This window comes from Glarea lozoyensis, assembly GCF_000409485.1.
Source record: "Glarea lozoyensis ATCC 20868 chromosome Unknown GLAREA15, whole genome shotgun sequence".
Lineage (NCBI taxonomy): Eukaryota > Fungi > Ascomycota > Leotiomycetes > Helotiales > Helotiaceae > Glarea > Glarea lozoyensis.
The window spans coordinates 391,651-410,454 of NW_007360989.1; the positions used below are offsets into that span (position 1 = coordinate 391,651).

At 45.1% G+C, this 18,804-nt stretch overlaps 8 protein-coding genes across 8 annotated transcripts; 3 read left to right on the forward strand and 5 right to left on the reverse strand.

Moving 5' to 3' along the window:
* Positions 1-3,565: 3,565 nt before the first annotated feature.
* Positions 3,566-5,159, reverse strand: GLAREA_05952 (NAD(P)-binding Rossmann-fold containing protein; the record flags this gene model as incomplete). The annotated part of the gene is made up of 2 exons (XM_008081366.1): positions 3,566-4,872; positions 4,922-5,159. 2 exons carry the CDS (start codon positions 5,157-5,159, stop codon positions 3,566-3,568), a joined length of 1,545 nt encoding a protein of 514 aa, XP_008079557.1.
* An 874-nt stretch (positions 5,160-6,033) lies between these two features.
* Positions 6,034-7,350, forward strand: GLAREA_05953 (NAD(P)-linked oxidoreductase; the record flags this gene model as incomplete). Its single annotated transcript, XM_008081367.1, has 5 exons — positions 6,034-6,174; positions 6,270-6,532; positions 6,603-6,826; positions 6,893-7,025; positions 7,077-7,350. 5 exons carry the CDS (start codon positions 6,034-6,036, stop codon positions 7,348-7,350), a joined length of 1,035 nt encoding a protein of 344 aa, XP_008079558.1.
* A 336-nt stretch (positions 7,351-7,686) lies between these two features.
* GLAREA_05954 (beta-carbonic anhydrase, cab) lies at positions 7,687-8,660 on the reverse strand (the record flags this gene model as incomplete). Its single annotated transcript, XM_008081368.1, has 3 exons — positions 7,687-8,336; positions 8,397-8,504; positions 8,645-8,660. 3 exons carry the CDS (start codon positions 8,658-8,660, stop codon positions 7,687-7,689), a joined length of 774 nt encoding a protein of 257 aa, XP_008079559.1.
* Positions 8,661-10,208: 1,548 nt separating this feature from the next.
* On the reverse strand, positions 10,209-11,126 carry GLAREA_05955 (L30e-like protein; the record flags this gene model as incomplete). Its single annotated transcript, XM_008081369.1, has 3 exons — positions 10,209-10,919; positions 10,967-11,047; positions 11,121-11,126. The coding sequence occupies 3 exons, from the start codon at positions 11,124-11,126 to the stop codon at positions 10,209-10,211; spliced, it is 798 nt and encodes a 265-aa protein (XP_008079560.1).
* Positions 11,127-11,593: 467 nt separating this feature from the next.
* On the forward strand, positions 11,594-12,883 carry GLAREA_05956 (Adenine nucleotide alpha hydrolases-like protein; the record flags this gene model as incomplete). The annotated part of the gene is made up of 1 exon (XM_008081370.1): positions 11,594-12,883. One exon carries the CDS (start codon positions 11,594-11,596, stop codon positions 12,881-12,883), a length of 1,290 nt encoding a protein of 429 aa, XP_008079561.1.
* Positions 12,884-13,369: 486 nt separating this feature from the next.
* Positions 13,370-14,129, reverse strand: GLAREA_05957 (uncharacterized protein; the record flags this gene model as incomplete). Its single annotated transcript, XM_008081371.1, has 3 exons — positions 13,370-13,642; positions 13,693-13,782; positions 13,839-14,129. The coding sequence occupies 3 exons, from the start codon at positions 14,127-14,129 to the stop codon at positions 13,370-13,372; spliced, it is 654 nt and encodes a 217-aa protein (XP_008079562.1).
* Positions 14,130-15,090: 961 nt separating this feature from the next.
* GLAREA_05958 (uncharacterized protein) lies at positions 15,091-16,091 on the forward strand (the record flags this gene model as incomplete). The annotated part of the gene is made up of 3 exons (XM_008081372.1): positions 15,091-15,381; positions 15,429-15,620; positions 15,678-16,091. The coding sequence occupies 3 exons, from the start codon at positions 15,091-15,093 to the stop codon at positions 16,089-16,091; spliced, it is 897 nt and encodes a 298-aa protein (XP_008079563.1).
* Positions 16,092-17,898: 1,807 nt separating this feature from the next.
* On the reverse strand, positions 17,899-18,762 carry GLAREA_05959 (Class I glutamine amidotransferase-like protein; the record flags this gene model as incomplete). The annotated part of the gene is made up of 1 exon (XM_008081373.1): positions 17,899-18,762. The coding sequence occupies one exon, from the start codon at positions 18,760-18,762 to the stop codon at positions 17,899-17,901; it is 864 nt and encodes a 287-aa protein (XP_008079564.1).
* Positions 18,763-18,804: the final 42 nt, after the last annotated feature.

Consider the following 18,804-nt stretch of genomic DNA (forward strand, 5'->3'; position numbering starts at 1 on the left):
AGAAGACGGCTCACTTCTGACTATTCTAAATTGTCTTATTGAGACGGCTAATTAGCGGAATTATGGTTTTGGGGTTTAAACAGGTATGGTACCAGATTTTATACAATTCAAGGGTACAAGTATAAAGAAGTTGTTTTGAAATTCGAGTTTTAGTCCTGAAGACAAAATCCTTAACTCCAAATAATCTGTTCTCACTTGCCAAAAAACTTGGTGAATTCCTTTTTAAGTTTTAAATTATATTTAGAAAGGTGGGAAGATGTAGGACAGTTGGAGAAATTTAAGCACTTGCTTCGGTCTGTGTCTTAATAGCACGACTGGTCGACGGAGGAAAGTTTCGGCCAAGTACAGCAAACCCCTATTTCTGACTTTTCGCCGTATAATTAATTTTCGCATCTTTCCCTTCTCAAATTGAATTGGAAGATGATAGGGTAACTCGAAAGATATCAATACACTATAATAGCTCTACAGCTTTAGTGCTGATTCAATAGAAAGAACAAAAGTCTTTTCCATTGCCGGTAAGGATTTTGTCATTAGAAGGTCGTGTGATAGTCTGCCGGGTAACATCAGATTCGACTGCATTATTCGTCGGCAGCAAGCCGAATGGAGCAAACTCCCTTCTGTTCTCATACTCGAAAACCCGAGGAGCTCCAAAGTTAAAGGCTGAAAACATTACATCTTTCAGAGAACAACTTGAGAGATTGTATTTTTCATCTCTAGCATTCCTTACCCCGGTAACAAAAGTTGTTGCACACACTGGAACGCAGAGAATACTTGAAGACATACCGGGTTATATTACCTTAGTCGCTCTCTTCATGATATCCGCTGTACACCTTTATTTAGGTAAAAGTTCCTTGTCCTTAAATTGGTGCACGAAGCTAATGTCGAGTCACCAAGTACACTCTGGTGGAGGTTTGTCGAAAACACGAATTCCTCCAACTTCTCGATTCCTCAAACCAAACAAAACAATCATGACAGGTATCCAGTGTCTTGGAGGAACTTGACATGGAGACTAAATGTTGCGACTTGAATCAATTTGACCCTGTCCATAAGACCTTCGGATAGAACACTGAAGAACTGAGATTATAGTAGGTTGTATTCCACTTACACAGGAACCTGATTAATGCAACACTTCATAGTCTAAAGACCACGAGACATCCGAGGGTGTAAATTCAAATGGACGAGGTTCCTTGAAATCTCCGTTTCATTCGTGATCGACGAAGAAGTTTCTTATTGACTTGGGGGTTTGAAGATGTGCTACCCAGTCACCAAAGTCACAATCGTGGACTTTTGAACATCATTACGAATCAATCTCTAGATAGAGACGCACCCTCCACCGTATATTCTTCTTGGTATCTAGACTTTCTCGACGCTCGAATTCCCAAGTTTGCCGACAGCCAGCTCGCCAATTCGATTATGCCATTACTCCGCTCTAGAACAGGAAATGTAATCTCAAAAGTCACAAAGATAAAAGCGATGAAATGTCACTGAACAGTATTGCTCTAGAAGTAGCGAGCGGTAGAGCATCTGTTTATTCAATTGCAGAGAAATTGTACCCCAACTTCGCTACACAAGTCGAACCCATTTCTATAATACATCTTCCGAGCAATATAATGAAATGAATCGTGGTAAAATTTCAGACTAAAACGTTTTTGGTGTGCCATTTACTACAAAAATGGTGGAAGTATATTTCATTTTCTCATCAAATCGACACAATACCTGATTACAAACCAACGTGTATGACATTCTAGAATAAATCGATTGTACAAACACCCATAACTCCATTGTCCGAGTTTCCATCCAAAATTGACATGATTGTCGTCTAAAACCAACGAGTACAACATTCCATGATAATAGTACAGACCCCAATAACTCCACTGTACAAATCCCCATTTCCCTCTGAAACTCCCAAACACCCTTCCTAGACTCTCAGCAACCACTCAAAAAAGCTCGACTGTTTAAGAGCTCCGCTGAAGTGACTTCGCAACCTTTTCTGCATACCCACACTCGCATTTCCTCTCAACAAGCACGATCACACAAAGCTGTAACACACTCTCTCGCATCTTAGCCAAAATATTCTGAGTCTGATTCGACCACTCCTTGGATAAACCCTCTATGTCTATATCAATACCAGCAACTTCGCTTCATCACCTGGGATTTAATTACTCACCCCTCGGTCTATCCTTCCCGCACCCAACAGCATCAACACAAACCTTCATCACCGCCGCAAACACCACGAGGATCGTTTTACATAACCTCCTCGAATCCGTAGATGCGAGCATCTTATATGTATCTGCCAGAATCTCTAGACTTGGATTGAAATTGTTCAAGATATACGTGAAACGATCGAGTGATTTCGGGGTTTGTAGGGAAAGCTTTGGGGTCTGTAAGTTGTTGTGTTAGGATTTAATGGCGGACTTACGGTGATGGCACATTTCAGGACGCCGAACAGGAATGTTGTATCTACGGATCTCTTTTATTCGGGAGGACAGTATCTCAGATACGACTTCTATGTTTTGTAGTGTCGAGAATGTAGTGCTAGCACTATTAGCAGGTGGTAAGTCAAAACCAACGAGCTACGCCGACCTCTCTGAATTCGGCCCTAGGTTTGTAGTAGCAGATAAACGTCCCCAAAACTCAGCGATAAAAACCGAGTCTATTTGATGATTTTGCGCAACGTCATCATAATATCTCAGCGAGATTCTCTTCAGTTTATCTTTCTGGGCAGCGAGACTCGCATTCCAAGACTCAGTTATAGCGACAGCGGCGATGGAGGTCTCGCTATTAATAACCGTCATTAACGAAGTATACAGTTTGAACCAGCAGAGCAACGCAAGTATTGTACATGTGCAGTTCCTGAGATATTTGATGTGCAGACATTCTGAAATCGGTATCTTGGTTTTATAGATGTCTGCTAACTTTGGGTATAGCACGACGGATTTTATTTGGGTCACTGGTGATGATCAAGACCGGAAATAGATGTAGGAGAGAAGAACGGTTTTCAGAAACCGTTAGGAGGACGAGGTTTATGTAGACGTTGGTCAAAGTCCATGATTCACAGTTCTGGCAAGTCGTGAATCACAGCCATCAATTTCATGAAAAAAATGGTTGGAAATATGTGACCGTCGAAATGTTTTACACAAGATGCTAGGCAGTGCTGATCTGTGTTGTGGTGGACGATTCATGAGATGATGTTTTTCTTTGTTCTAAGAAGGACATATCTATTGGAGCGGATGCCACCTCGTTAATCAAGACTATTTAGCACCACGACGACCACGACGAGCCATAGACATTATTACAGGCGGTTTACATGATACGACTGCCTGATCTTTCACCGTCGAAATTTCCCAAAATAAGAGACTAAACATGCCTTGCAGACAGTTTGAATCCATACATTGGTTAGACAGTACGCAGTGTCTTTAGCTTCATTGCTGAATTAGACTGTCTGATTTCACTTCCCAAAACTCATATATCACTAAACATGGTATTATTAAATATCATAACTCTATGGTATCACCCTCTCATCTAATCTCCAAACCCAATACCCCAAATGCTGATCCCTTGCCCCTTAAAAATCCTCCACCGTAACACCAACACCATTCGACCTCGCCAACGTGACAAGATCCGACCCAACAACCAAATCCATCAATCCCATCCCCACACTCTTATAAATCACATTCCCATTCCGCAGCCACCTACACATCTCATTCTCCTTCTCCGTCTGTTTTCTAGGTTTCTTTTTTGTCGAACTACTCATACTCCCCGATCGCTTGTGGAAGATTGAACTACTAGGCGTTGAAGCTGTAGCTGTTGACGCGCTGTCGGAGCGTTTGTGGAATGGATTTGACATGGAGCCTTTACGGGATAATGACATTGAGGAGCGCGGTGAGCGGCCGGATGTGGTAGAGCTCATGGTAGATGCCGAGGCCGTGGAATCGGTGTGGGGTAGTGAAGCTGGTTCGCGGAATACCTGGGCCATTGAAGGTGTGTTGTCTCCGAGATTCAGAGATTCGATTGATACATCCATGGAACCTCTCCGCGAAGGACTGTCAGAGATGGCACTGCTGGAGTCATCTGACGCTAGACTTTCTAATAACACAAGTTCTCCAAGCTCAACGGTCTGCGTTTCGTGGATGTGCGCTTGTGTCAGTTCTCCGGTTTGCGAAACACATGCCAGAGTATCAACGATGACAGCTCCTCCTTCTTCAGCATGTTTATGGAAATGGTGACCTGTACCATGTCTTTTGACTGCTTGATGGACTAATTCGTGAGGCAACTCAATCATGGTCTTCTTATAACTCCCAATCGCCACAATCAACCTTCCCTTCTTCCTTCCCTCTGTATTTGTAAGATATGTATGGTCAAAAAGTGGTTCGGTAGAAGGCGTTGTAGTATATATGACATCCGCCTGCCGAATCTGGTCTTTCAATAACCTCTCATATTCCCCATAACCAGGAGTAAAGATCCCGAAAGTAGTCCCCGTCCACCCTTCCTTCTCTTTCGCGACTGGATCAAATTGCACAAATGTCTTCATGCATTCTTTTGCCCTCTCACCGAATGACCGGTTTACGAATTGGACGTGTTTTATTGTGGTTCCGAAAAGCATCAGGGAGAGTCTGATGTGCCAATATGCCTGTTTCCCAACACCAAATACGAGGACTGTTTTTACTTTTCGGCGGCGGACGAGGAGAAGAGATGATGCGAGGGCGGTTCGAAAAGCTGTGAGTTCTTCTGCGTTGAGATATCCAAAAGGTTTGCCTTCGGTATCCATTAACGAGAGGGCACCTTGAGGGGTGGTAAGGGGTGCGGGCTTCTCGAGAAACGAAGGGCTTGGAGGACCGGCCTCTCCTGACCTAGACGCTGCGAGAGTGACAACTGTGGAATGTTAAAATGATATCTTCTTCAGAAACTTGTAACAAACTACCTTTCATGCCAATACCGCTCGAACTCGTAGATGGCATAAACAACGTGGTATTCCCCTTATGCGATTCAATCACCGTCCGCTCAGGCTGGTTACCTGACGAACACCCCTCCATACTGGTCCCCGTCGAGTATTCATGCAGCGCTCTACTCAAAGAGTTCTGCAAATACTCTACATCATCCCTCGTAAGCTTGCTGAGCAAGATCCTGACATCTGCGTCCCTTAATATCGTGAGAGGCATCTTGGCGGGGTAAGTTGTTTGGCAGCTTTCTTTTCGTACAAGGAGTCGTTCTTGGAGATGTCTAAGCTCAGCTCGAAATTGCAAAAGCAAAGTATTCCATTACCGTACAATGAACTGCAGAGGAAAGTCGTGATATGTCGTTAAGGTCGTGACGGACGTGGAGTTTGTTATCCCTTCTGCCCCTCAATTTTCCCGCAATCGTGGGCAGAATGACAGGGGTTGACAACATTGGCATGTATGAAAAGGAGTCAGCATCTATCGCCATTGCGAGATACATAATATTTTCTTCAAGCGGATGTATTCGCGATAGTTTCATTTTTATTACTGACTACGATACTTGAGAAGTAACGTGCTCGTAATGCCGCAGTCGAAGCTGCAATATCAAATTAACCAATACCTACTTTAACATACAGTCTATTTCTAACTCACAAGCCATCATAGTTTGCACAATGTTTCGAAATTGTATTTTATTCTGTCTTTGAGAGCATGGTACATATAGCAGCCGCATCAAATGCCGGTAAGTCAAAACATGAAGACGGCCATAGGTTTTCTCCTTAGTACCTACTTTTATCACGACGTCAGCGGGGAAGCTCCCCCTCCTTTTCGGATATAGGAGTTTACCCACCTAAAGCTCCATGTTGTCTCCGATTTCCATACAGAGCTTGCAGCTATATTCCCTACACCAGCTAGGTAGCTAATCAATAACATATTTCACTAGTACTTAAAGTCCCGAAGATCCCAAGCTCCTAGTCAAAAATAAAAGCTCAAGTGATTTCATCGCCTACTTGCATCCGAAGTCCTCTCCACGGAAGCTATAAAATTCATATTGAACCTTCTTCCTTTCCCAATTGCAATTGATCCTACATATTTCAAAATGGAGTACACAAACCTCGGCTCCTCCGGTCTTAAGATCTCAAAAGTCATCTTCGGATGCATGTCCTTCGGGTCCTCGAAATGGCAAGACTGGGTGCTGGACGAAGAAGCAGCTCTTCCTTTATTGAAACATGCATATGATGTATATCCTCCCAATCCATCACATTTATCTCCTCTCAATATATCTAGACAAACTTTTAATCCCAAAAAAGAACGTCTCATTAACAAACCATCCAGGTCGGTCTCAACACCTGGGACACCGCAGACGTCTACTCCCACGGCGAATCCGAGCGCATCATAGCCAAAGCCCTCAAGCAGTACTCCATCCCCCGGAACCGCATCGTGCTGCTCAGCAAATGCTATTTCGGTGTCGCAGACGACGGCTCGCAGCCTGCCATCTCCGCCATCAGCAGCAACGATGGGGAAATGGTAAACCGAGTTGGCTTGTCCCGGAAACATATTTTGGATGCTGTGGATGCTAGTGTAGAACGATTGGGGACGTAAGTTCAAATCGTTACTTTGTTTTGTGGTTAAGGGTGGAAAGGGAGGGCTAATGAGGGGATTGGATAGATACATAGACGTCCTCCAAATCCACCGTCTCGACCGGGAAACCAACCGCGAAGAAATCATGCGTGCTCTCAACGACGTGGTTGAGAGCGGGAAAGTGCGGTATATCGGCGCGAGCTCGATGGCAGCGTGGGAGTTCCAGACGCTGCAGAATATTGCGGATAGGAAAGGGTGGCATAAGTTTATCTCGATGCAGAATTATTATAATTTGTTGTATCGGGAGGAAGGTATGATACTCCCTAAAAGGGAGGAAAGTGGAAGAAACGGAGAAAGAGAGGCTAATGAAGTGACAGAGAATGAGATGATTCCTTATTGTAATGATTCGGGGGTTGGACTTATTCCTTGGAGTCCAATTGCGCGGGGAGCGCTTGCGAGACCGTTTAATAATCGTGATACGCTTCGTGAGAAGTCTGACAATTTTATGAGGTTCGTCTCTCTCCCCATTCACACATGTTTTTTCCTGCTAACTGAGTGAAGCAATCTCATACGCAAGACAGAAACCGAAACCGATCATACGATCGTTGACCGTGTGGAAGAGTTGTCTAAGAAACGCGGGGTTTCAATGACAACCATCGCTACGGCATGGTGTCTGAGTAAGAAAGGTGTGAACCCAATCGTCGGATTAAGTAGTACGGACAGGATTGATTCTGCTGTTGCTGCTGTGAAATGGGTTAAGGAGGGTGGGTTGACTGAGGAGGAGATTAAGTATCTGGAGGAGGGATATAGACCTAAGGTCAGAGCGGGCTATTAGGCGATGAGAAGGTACATGTAGCCGAGGAAAATTTGAGGTTGTATGTTGATAATTGTTCCATTGTAGGGTGACTAGGTTTGATCGTAGTCCTCCAAGCTTCTCCCTCCCTTATTCCATGTCCTTAAAACGCCTAGCTCAAAGCAACACGCTGAGCTATCTACACTCTATGTGTCATCTCATTTCCCGAGCATCTGTATGCCCAACTCCGACACCTATTTCTCGAATCCCAATATATATACCCGAACTCCATATCTAAAATCAAGTAGAGCTCTTCGGGCGAAGTTAAGATGTGACCTCCGCCGTGGCTGGTGTGGCCGAAGTGGTCGTTTGCGAATCTCAACGCACTGTCAGTACCGCTGTATCGTCGTTGTTGAATACAAGCATGGCATGATTGCCGCGAACAATTTCAAATTCAGGTACAGGCGCAGACGCAGACTCTCGCTTACCTTGACCTTCTGTTCCATCAGTCAGGGAAATCTTGCCATCTTTCGATTGGGTAAGTTCTCCGTCGGTGCCAAGTCCAAGATCTTGAATCTTTCCGGACCCAATGTTGAAGAGGACTCCATGGACATCGAGACCTCGCTTCTCAATCGCTTCGCGGACAACATAGTTGGCCATGAGGACATCGACTCCTTGTTTGACATTGAGTTCTGCCAGTCTCTTAATGCGTTCTCCATCATCTTGGATTGCGCTTAGTTCTTTCTGGTTTGCTGCGCGGACTGCTTTGAGAGGTGTCAACCATGCGTCGAGGACACCACCGATTCGAGAATCAGACAGTGCGCCGACACATCCACCGCAGGAGGTGTGACCACAAAGAACAATGTGCTTGACCTTGATGTGTACTACCGCATATTCGAGGACGGAGAGGAAGTTTAGGTCGGTCGGGGATAGGATGTTCGCGATATTTCGGTGGGTGAAGACATCCCCTGGCTGGAGACCGAGAAGCGTAGTTTCAGGACAACGGGAATCACTGCAACCAAGCCACACTACTTAGAGTCAGAGACTGTGTTTGTGTGGAGTAGTATTATGCGGGAAGTAGAACTTACAGATCTCGGGTGCTTGTCCCTTGGCGAGGGTTGGGAAGAAAGACTCGTTTTGGTGTCCTTTATAACTGGCCCAGGCGTCGTTGGACTTGAGCGCATATTTAAACTTATCTGGTCTCAAGTCAGTTGCCATATTCAAGATATTGACTGAGCGTGTTGGAATCGAGTCTGGGGATATGCAGGGAACGCCCGTCGCCTAGACTCGCGGGGTTCCGTGACAATCGGGAAATGAAGAAATGGTATTGACTCACCAGCGGGAGGAGCCATGGTCGAAGGTAATCTGATCGCAGAAGGATACCTTAGGGAATGAGTACAAGAATGTGAGAAAGAAAAGAATAAGAATAGGTCAGACGAAGTTGGCGAGAATTAATGTGTTGGCGAAAGGAAATGTTGGTGGTAAATAACTTTCTTAGCGTCTTTCGTCACTTCTCCGGCGGGGTCCTCGGGGTCGTTGAGAATTGATTGCGGATAACGATGGGTGAGAGCCAATGACAAGCGTCAATTGGTAAATATGGGGTGGTACGTGCCCAGAGATGCACAATATGCGGATGTTGTGTTGCGTGGGTGAGACGGCCGTGAAATGCGAGTGAAGAAGAATATTTCGAGGATGCACGTACGATAATGACGCTTTTTGAAAAGTGAGCTGATGCAAAAAGTCGTAGGGGATTCGAAAGATAAATATTGAAATATTTGGAGCAAGCGAGTCCCGTGCAGGATGGGGATCTGTTTGAGCTGTGACATGATCGAAGGCACAAGACGGAGACGGCTGGGGTTGTAAAACGCGAAATGCTTCCAAACGTCTGCCGTGCAATAATATGGACGAACACTTCCGGGGATGAGATCTACTCCTAGAGCTACTTGGCTCCTTTAGGATCGTGATTCATCCGAGGATACAATTACAACCTGCCAATTCGCCGCATAAGCACTTTTGAGTGCGACCTATCTGTCCTTTGAAGTTCCGTGTGGTGGTTCCTTGTGGAAGAATTATAATATCGCCAAGTTGGTCAACACACTCTCTGATCCTATGTCTGCGAGACGAATGGCCAAATGGCGTATCCGACTGCAAGAGGCGATATGGAACCGCGAATGTAGAACACAATTGTTTTCCGTTGTAGAGCAATTTGAGTCGGTGATATATCGCGGCTTCGCCTTAGACAAGAGGAACTCTAGCCGGTACGAACATCTCTCTCCTGTCCTGCTAGAACATAGATGCCTATGTAACTTCATCTATGGAGTAAGACACACGGCTGCTATCGGTAGTTGTCGAGGCTCAGTTGGAGTACACAAGTGCAAAATATCCCGTTGATTGTTCTAATGAGATTCTGCGGCCAAGTCAATTCTCGCATTTCTTGTCAACTGCCAGCGTGATCCTCAGCCCAGAGTATTTCCCTCAAGCCAGAGCGGCAAATTGCTTCGGAATATGAATGTTGTCTCGGCGCATGCTTATGAATTCTTGGCCGGATCTGAAGGACAATGTAGCAAAGTACTTAAGTGGTTTTTCTTGACGACGTCTGTTCTAGATACTGTGTTAAGTACTACTCTAGGTGAGCCACATAGGTACTGTCACTTACCTTGTGCGCCTCAAGACATGAATCTGTATGGGCGGAGTAGCACTGATCTATGTACGGGTTACAATTCATCGCTTAAAATCATCTGCGGCATCGAGGTCACATGTATCGAAAGACAGTTGATCATGATGCCAAGATTTATAATATCATTGGTCTTGAATTTCGCTTCCATAACCTAAGCTACAGCTTCCCCATGCAGTGCCATGATATCATAAAAAAACGCCGTAAAGAACATCAAGAAAACCCTCTAGATCTTGATAGCACTCTCAATGGCCTTGCGCTTCTTCTCAGTACGGGCGTTGGCCTTAGCACCCATAATACCACCACCCCAGTGTCTCTTGGCCTCCTCGTACTTGTCGGTGTAACCGTCCTTGATGGCGGAAACCAATTTTGAAAGTTCGCTCTTGTCCTCAGATCGGACCTCTGAAAGAGCAAGAACAGCAGCAGTCTTCTTGTGAACGACCGTGCCGAGTCTAGCCTTACCCTTGATAATGGCATATGGAACACCCATCTTCTTGCAGAGAGCTGGGAGGAAGATAACCAACTCAATTGGGTCGACGTCATTTGGAATCAGAACCAAAGCAGCCTTCTTGTTCTCGATGAGACCGACAACGTGGTTGAGACCGTACTTGACGGCGTATGGCTTCTTGGAAACATCCTCCTTCTTCTTTCCCTCCTTGATGGCGGTGGCCTCCTTGACGAGACGCTCCTTCTTCTCAGCCTTGCTTTCTGGACGGTATTTGTTGAGAAGTTTGAAGGCCTGGGCGGCGGTGTTGCGGTCGAGGACATTCTGGAACTGGGCAATCGCAGGTGGGACCTTGAGACGGAGGTTCAAGATCTTCTTTTGGCGTTGTAGACGGACATACTCGGGCCACTTCACCATGCGGGACAGGTTTCGTCGTGGCTGGATGTCTTGACCGATGCCATAGTTGCGTGTGCGCTTCTCAATGAGAGGGTTCTAACCAAAGTAAGTATCTAGAATCAAAATCTCACTAGTGTACATACCTTTGGGGCCTTCTTGGATCCCGCACCAGCTTTCGACTGGGGGAATGGGGCTGGGGCAGCCTTCTTTCCGGACTTTGGAGGCTATCATTGAGAAAAGAAGACATCAGCGAATATGTTCACTAATAATCTCCTCTGAACTCTAAAGAGACTACACTGGCATTGCTGCACAGATGTAGCTCAAGCCAATTCATCATCAAGACCAAAAGGTCAACACCAAAAAGGTAAGTTTTGATGGAATGCGCATCTCGACGTGCGATTGCTCGTAGAGGTCGGAGATCGTGTGGCGAGTTTCGAATCACTTCATAAATAGATTGTCAAAAGCTTACCATGATGATCGAGACGCTGGGTGTTGATGCAGCGGTTGTCGAAATGTTGTTTGGCGATGAAGGAAGAAAATAATTTCGACATTCAGATTGTGGGAAGAGGAGGATAAAATCTTGGCGCTCACTCGCTAGGGTATCCAATGATACTTGTTAGAAAGGTGGGGACAGCTGGCCCCTGCTTTGCCCCGCCAGAAATTATTCCAAGTGACTCCACCCAGCGTGCCACTCAGTATGGGACATGCGACAAACTTCACAAAACAAACCCGAAGAAGAGTTCTTGAATTCTGGACTCTGGTAGAGGAACATGGCACCAGCATTGTGCGCCAACTGTAAAACTTCTCGAGCGCTCATAATACGACCCAAGAACCACCAAAAGCTTTGCAAGGAATGTTTTATTGCCGTCTTCGAAGCCGAAATCCATCATACCATCATTACAACATCGCTATTTTCTCCGGGAGATAAGATAGCAATCGGCGCATCGGGGGGAAAGGATTCAACTGTGCTCGCATCTGTCTTGAAGACACTTAATGAGAGACATAACTATGGGTTGGAGTTGGTTCTGCTGAGCATAGACGAGGGAATCAAAGGGTACCGAGATGACTCTCTTGAAACAGTCAAGCGCAACGCTGTGCAATATGATATGCCACTGAAAATAGTTGGATATGATGAGCTTTATGGATGGACTATGGATCAAGTGGTCGAAGTTATTGGTAAAAAGGGAAATTGTACATATTGCGGGGTCTTTCGACGGCAAGCGCTGGATCGAGGGGCGAAAATGCTAGGCATCAAGCATGTTGTTACAGGACATAACGCAGACGACGTTGCAGAGACCATATTGATGAATCTGCTAAGAGGCGATCTTCCTCGACTTGCACGAAGTACCAGCATCGTCACTGGAGACGCCACCAGCGACGTTCGAAGGAGCAAGCCACTGAAATACGCTTACGAGAAGGAGATTGTTCTCTATGCTCATCACAAGAAGCTAGATTATTTCACTACCGAATGTTTATATAGTCCAGAAGCTTTTCGAGGAAGTGCTAGGAGTTTGATCAAGAATCTGGAGAGAGTACGGCCAAGCGCAATTCTGGATGTGGTCAGAAGTGGTGAAGACATGGCAAAGTTGGTGCCAGAGGAGGTTACCGGAATCAGTCAATGCAAGAGCCAGAAAGTCTCGTTATCAAGTGCTGATGGCGAAGATGAAGGCGCTGGTGGCTGTGGAAGTGCGAACGGTCGAAGTAGTGGTGGCGAGATGGCTGCGATGGAGAAAAAGCTACAGCAAGACGAAACCGCATCATCAAGAGAGATCGATATGTCAAACCCAATAGCCAGTGGGCAAAACCATGACCGTTTAATCAAGAAGACGGGCCCTATCAAGCCCGTGAGAATAGAATCCAGCAAGAAGCTGGTGGGGCAGACTCTAGGGACCTGTAAAACATGCGGCTACATGTCAAGTCAGGAAATTTGCAAGGCTTGCACCCTCCTAGAAGGTCTGAATAAGAACAGGCCTAAAATGGAAATAGAGATAGATGTCGAGGAAGAGGAAAGTTCTACCCTTCGTCGAAGAATGGAGGGAGTCGCTCTTGCGGCGGGTTGAACGGGTGTTTGTCATAAAAATAAAATTTATCCATCCCCATAATAGGATGTGCTTAGGAGTCCCTTTAATTATCCAAACTACCCATGAAGTCAAATTTTCCGAGCTGGGCTGAGTTGCGCAACGATTTGAGTCACTCCGAGATCTTGAGGCGCATTAATCGGGTTTGAGTCCGGTTGAGTCCTAAAGTAGTTCCTTATTCCTATTCCACCAGCTACAACAAGTCTCGGTATTCACCTCTAATAAAGGGTGTTAAACTTTCTATGCAGCCCAAATCACTCATTGAAATCCAACCTCGAATGCGAATGCAACTATGTCGGACACAAAGTCTGGCCCCTAGCGATATCATTTCGATTGGTCTCCTATGTCTATGATACGATTAAAGCCACACTTGTATATCCAGCACCTCGAAACGCCCAGCCGAAAACAATTGTAACTCAAGACTACCTGCTATATCGACCCAGAGCTCTTGTAATTCTTTTTCACATGTTATTCAATATCGAATTCCGAGTAATCTTCGTCGACATCCATAACTCTACGAGCAGTAGGAAGAGCAGGAGCCGCGGTATTCCCACCCATTTCAACATCCATCTTCTCACCATCCAGCTTCATCGTAGCCGTTGCAACAGTCATGTCCTGCTTATCCTGTCGAGCCGTAGAAATACTCAATAATTGAGTCTGTTCGTTCAGCATATCCGTAGTCACATTTTTCTGCAGCAGTTTATTTTGTGGCTTGAAAGCTCTTTCCGGGTCAAGTGACGGCTAGAGAAGAAAACTTAGTGGTATTCAGTGGGAGACAAAGGGACGCATACGGAAATATCTAGGTTCACTCCTTGGAGTTTTGCCTGCTCAGATGCGGCTGCCCAAAATGATTCCGCCTTCCAGTTCGGACAGCTCTCAACCTACGTTATCAGTCAGCAAGTCATGTCAAAAATCACGAGTTTAAGGGTCATCTTACCTGGGAAAAAGCCTCGAACAAGACAAGGTCCTTAGGACCAGTCGATGTGACGTCTTTTGAAACGCCAAAAGCAGTATCCGCTAACGTTCTGCAAGCCGAAGCCCATGATTCTTCTGCAATAGGACGGCTAATAAACTGATTGCCATTCGCTCTGCTCAGGTCGCGAAGAAATTGCGGAAATGTGACCTTTTCTGTGATTTGTAGGAAAGTAGTGTTGCGATATTCTGGTAGTTGACCGAGGTTACCAAGCACTTCCTGCACTTGGTCTGGCAAGATGTTGGTGGAAGACATCTCAAAAGTGCGGTTCTGGATTGAGCGAAATTTGCGAAGGTTTTGAAGAAGGTGAGCTTCCGAATACTTTTAGATGCGTCTTGAGCCTAGTCATTCACAGCGAGTCTGAGATTCACCTCATGTTGCCCGACGGGAAATTTTTCAGCCGTGTAATTTGAGTCGATCTCGCCATGAAAATATCAACTTTCTGAACGAAGCTTCAATTTATGATCAACGATATTTTATTGCAATTCGCTGGTTGAGATTCTGACCCAACTTCGCGCAAAATCAGGAGATACTCGCTTAGCCGTGCCCCACATTTGACGACGACGAAGACGACCCAAATTGACAACGTACAAAAGGCTTTGTAGATCGTTATATGCTCTGTCAGTTGCAATTTAAAACAGATCAACTGACCAAAAATTGAAAAATAAGAATACAGAGTTACAAAATCTTTAGCAAGAAAAAGATTCCAAAAAGAAATTCTCCTCCGACGCATCCCCTCAATGTACAGCTTCTGGCTGTCTTCCGGAGAAGTTAATTGCAACTACAACATGTTGTAATTTACCTGAGACTTGCTCGAAGGCGGGGGTGGGAAACACCTACTAGTAGCTGAAAAGCGATTCCACGACTGTACCCGAAGGTTTGTCGTTTTCCAACGTGGTAACGACCATAAGATCGCCCATGCTAGGCAAAGCTTTTTTACCAGCCCTTCAATCAGGACTCCCGAGGGAGTTCCTGATTGGGTTAACAATTTTGCTTCAATATGGTTTATAAATGACTCAATCGTCGTTTCGCGCCGAGACTTTGCCGGTAAATGCAATTGTTGTGGTGAATTGTGAGATGACTTGCACGGGAAACCAATGTGCCGCAGTGAACTTCGCTCATACCTGATGGCCTCACTTTCGAATTTTCAAAATCTCGATCTAAACACCACAAGAAAATATTCAGGTCACGGCGTGGTTCCAAACCCAGCGTCAAGATGGCCATCCGGATGGAAGACCTCAACAAACTCCACGGGAGCAAGCTCACCGTTGTTTATTACAGGAAAGGGTTCAACTGGATGATGAAAGTGAAGGGCTACAAAGGATTTTGCGGGGATATGCAGCACTCGAACGCAATGCCAGTGGGACGACCAGCAATGGAACACGCCTTCCACTTGGAATGCAACAAACTTGCAGTAAGAGAAGGGGCATGGCAACCTGACAAACCAGGTCAAACTTCATTGAAGGCCAGGACAATAGAACTAATGTTCAGTGTAGCATGCGATATGGTATATTATTCCAAGGGCGGTGTTGATTTTGACTGACTTGTGTATAGATTTACGCACGCCCACATCGTAAAGACGGCAGAAAACGCAAAGAACGCAAAGTACCCCAACATTACAAAAGACTCAAGTACTACAAGGATGGTACACCACGTGGAAATGGTGGAAGCTGGAATGCTCAGACTTGGTGGGAGGAGCAAGCTAAGAGGGCCTGGAAGCAACGTGGGATTGTACTCGACATCACTGTACGTGAGAAACTCTTTAATCTATCAACATGTCTAATTCATGCTAACGATAAATAGTCCCCATTTCAACGCCCAGAAAATTCGTATACATTCCGACCAATTGACACCATCATAGGCTCCATGGGCAATCAACACTTGATGATTGACTCATATTCCCTCGACGACTTGGCCGAACAAACGAAGCTTCTTGCCGAATCAGCAGCCAATCACTCCTCTGATGTTGAAACACCATCAGACGATGGTAACAATGATGAAGATGAAGAATTCATCAGAAATTTGGACGCCAACAACCAGGCATCTCTAGCGGCTGAAGGCATTAGTTTGGGCATGAATTGGGAGATGAACGACGACGACCTAATTTATATGGACGATGACGACGATGTGAAAGGGTGGTTGGACGATATGGATTCGGACGAAGCTGAGGATGGGGATGGGGATGAAACTGATGCTTCAATGGATCTGAGTGAGTGAGTGATTGATTTAAATCAGGGATTAGATGAGTGTAGTAACGGAAGGTGCTTTGGTCATGTGAGGAAACCGCTATTTAGCAGTGAGGGAGAAGTTGTTGTTGGATACGAAAAGAGAGTTCTCAGATACTTGTGATATACTGGAACATGTTTCTCCCTTAATATAGGGGAATCAACTAGGAATACCTGGATCTGATGAAACTGAAGAAAATGAGAAGAAATGATTGAATTGGCAGCATATATGGTTCCGATTTTCGAGATCAAAACTCTGGTGTTTCCATAGATATGAGTGAACGATTTCCGGCCAGACCACAAGGCGTTCTGGAGTATTGAGCCTGAGTTGATGCTGTATTGGATGAGGTATTAGCTACCGCTACAAGATTGTCTGTTACGAAGAGAGGCTGTCACTCACTTACCATCCGAGTGTTAGAGCTGCTTTGCGGTTTTGAGCGTTGAAGAGTTTTGAATTAAGAACCAGAAATATGATAAAAGTTATTTGGAAACAGTGTTGTGCGGAAGTCAAAAGACTCAGTGAAATACAGCCTGAAATACTTGTGGGTAATATGTCCTATTTTGGATATCTTTAATTCCTATACCACAGCCAGATCGAATTCACGCACAAAATCTACAGTTATGCTAGGGCTTAAAAGGTGTGGCTACACAAGACCACGTTTACTTAACGTTTTACCCTCTTTGGGCAAGGACTTCTAAACGGTGCTGCTAATTCACAACCAGTCTTTTGAATGTTGAACGAATGACAGTCTTTAAATGCCGAAGTGACAAACCAAGGTTAATAATAACATACCACTTAAAGCGGTTCGGTTCAGAGTCTAAACAAACAAAATCTACCCCCATCCGCCTGCTAACTGGACTCCGTGTTCCTGATTGCTTTAGCCTGTTGTGAATTGCATAAAATGTTGTTGACGAGAACCGCAACCAGTGATGCTCATTTGGAATGGTAGACCTTGGTACCTCCCAGAGGGCCTGGCTCATAGTACCAAATCTTTTACTTTTATTCTAGTATTGGTACCAACCTTTTGACTCTCCTAGTATATCTTGGTTACCTGCGATATTCGAGCCGGTCTGTGTCGATAGGGAGGTACTTAGGAGGGAAAGAGGCTCGAGATATCGCAGTATGAAAAAGGTTACCTTCAGTAACTAGGTATATTTTGGTACACAATGAAGCATATCTTCATTGGTGCGGGTACCTACCAATGGAGACTCTGAGGATATAGCTTGGTAAACAAATGTGAAAAGCTAACCGAAACAGTGCTTTCTTATTTAATTTATGTGTTTTATTCCTGTGCTAAACCTGTACAATTAATGATCGGCGGCTGTCCCGCCTGCACATTTTCTGTGCCGATAAGCAAGTGAAGGAGATAGACTATTGTCATAGATATTCTTCTCACTTGTGTATTCCAGGGCAACAACATGGCACATTCCCTATGTAATTACCTTGAACCTACTACACAGTAATGCTAGCTAAGTTCAGGTCGTATATAATCATATATCGTTTAGGATTACTCGAAAAATTCCTAATATGGGATATGGATAATTACTATCTCGGGTCTTGAGTACTGTCGAGTGAAGGTACTTTACTATAGTTGATCATAGAAGGTAATTTTCAGTGACATGTAACGAACTTACATTAACCAAAACGCGACAATGCTTTAGCGGCTCCCTTAAATTAACTTTCTATTGTATACAAATGTCTTGGTCTAAATTTCTTTCAAGATCTTTCTATTTTATACCTCGACATCAATCTTAACACCTAAATACGTCTTGCTCATTAGAATAAGCTCCCAGTAAAATCACCTCTCCTCAATCTTCCGATCATCCCCATGAAAAAACCTCAAAATCGCACCGGCAACCACATTCCCATCATGCTTCAAATGCGCCGTCTCCTTAGCCTCTGCCGCCCTATCCTCGCTCTTAATCCCACCACTCTCCACCCTCGCCTCAATCTGTCTACGCACCATCTTCTCATCAAAGCCCAGATGTCCTTGACTAGTAAACAGGCGTTCCCGGATATACAGTCCTTGAATCTTGGTGTGGTCGCTGCTGGCCCAGACGTCGACTTCGTCTTTGGAAGACAATAGAGATGTAGTTGAGGGTGAGGGCACTGTGGTGACTTGATCTTGATGCATTTGATGGAGTGAGAGGTTGCGATTCTCGGTACGGAATAGTCTTTGTCCAAGAGGCGTGAGATCCATTTTAGTGTAAGCTAATTCCCAATCTCCTCCTTCCGTAGGCTCGACTTTTGCACCGAGTGTCCGAGCCAGAATCTGGTGGCCGAAGCAGACACCGCTGAATTTCATATCCGGGCGTTCTTTCCAGAGTGCCGTGAGTAGTTCGATGAGTTTTTGAATCCATGGATTGTCGCCATGTGCATCGTACATGCTTCCCGTGATCAAGATGGCAGTGACGTCTTTTCCAATCTCGGAAATATGAGGAACGTGACCATGGTGATCGTTCTCTGGGTCGTCGACTATATAATGCATGTCTGTCTCTACTCCGAGTGGAGGATCATGTTCTTTCCCGGCTTCGGTAAAGAGGTTGTTGAAAATATCGCCAAAACTCCCTTTGGACTCTTTGGTGTCTGGATGAGGTTCGTCGGTTTCGAGCACTAGCATTCGAACCGAGTCTGGTCCCTCATTCAATTTTATTGGTGACATTTTGTTTTTCTGTATGTCTTGTTCTCTCGTTCTCGTCTCTGG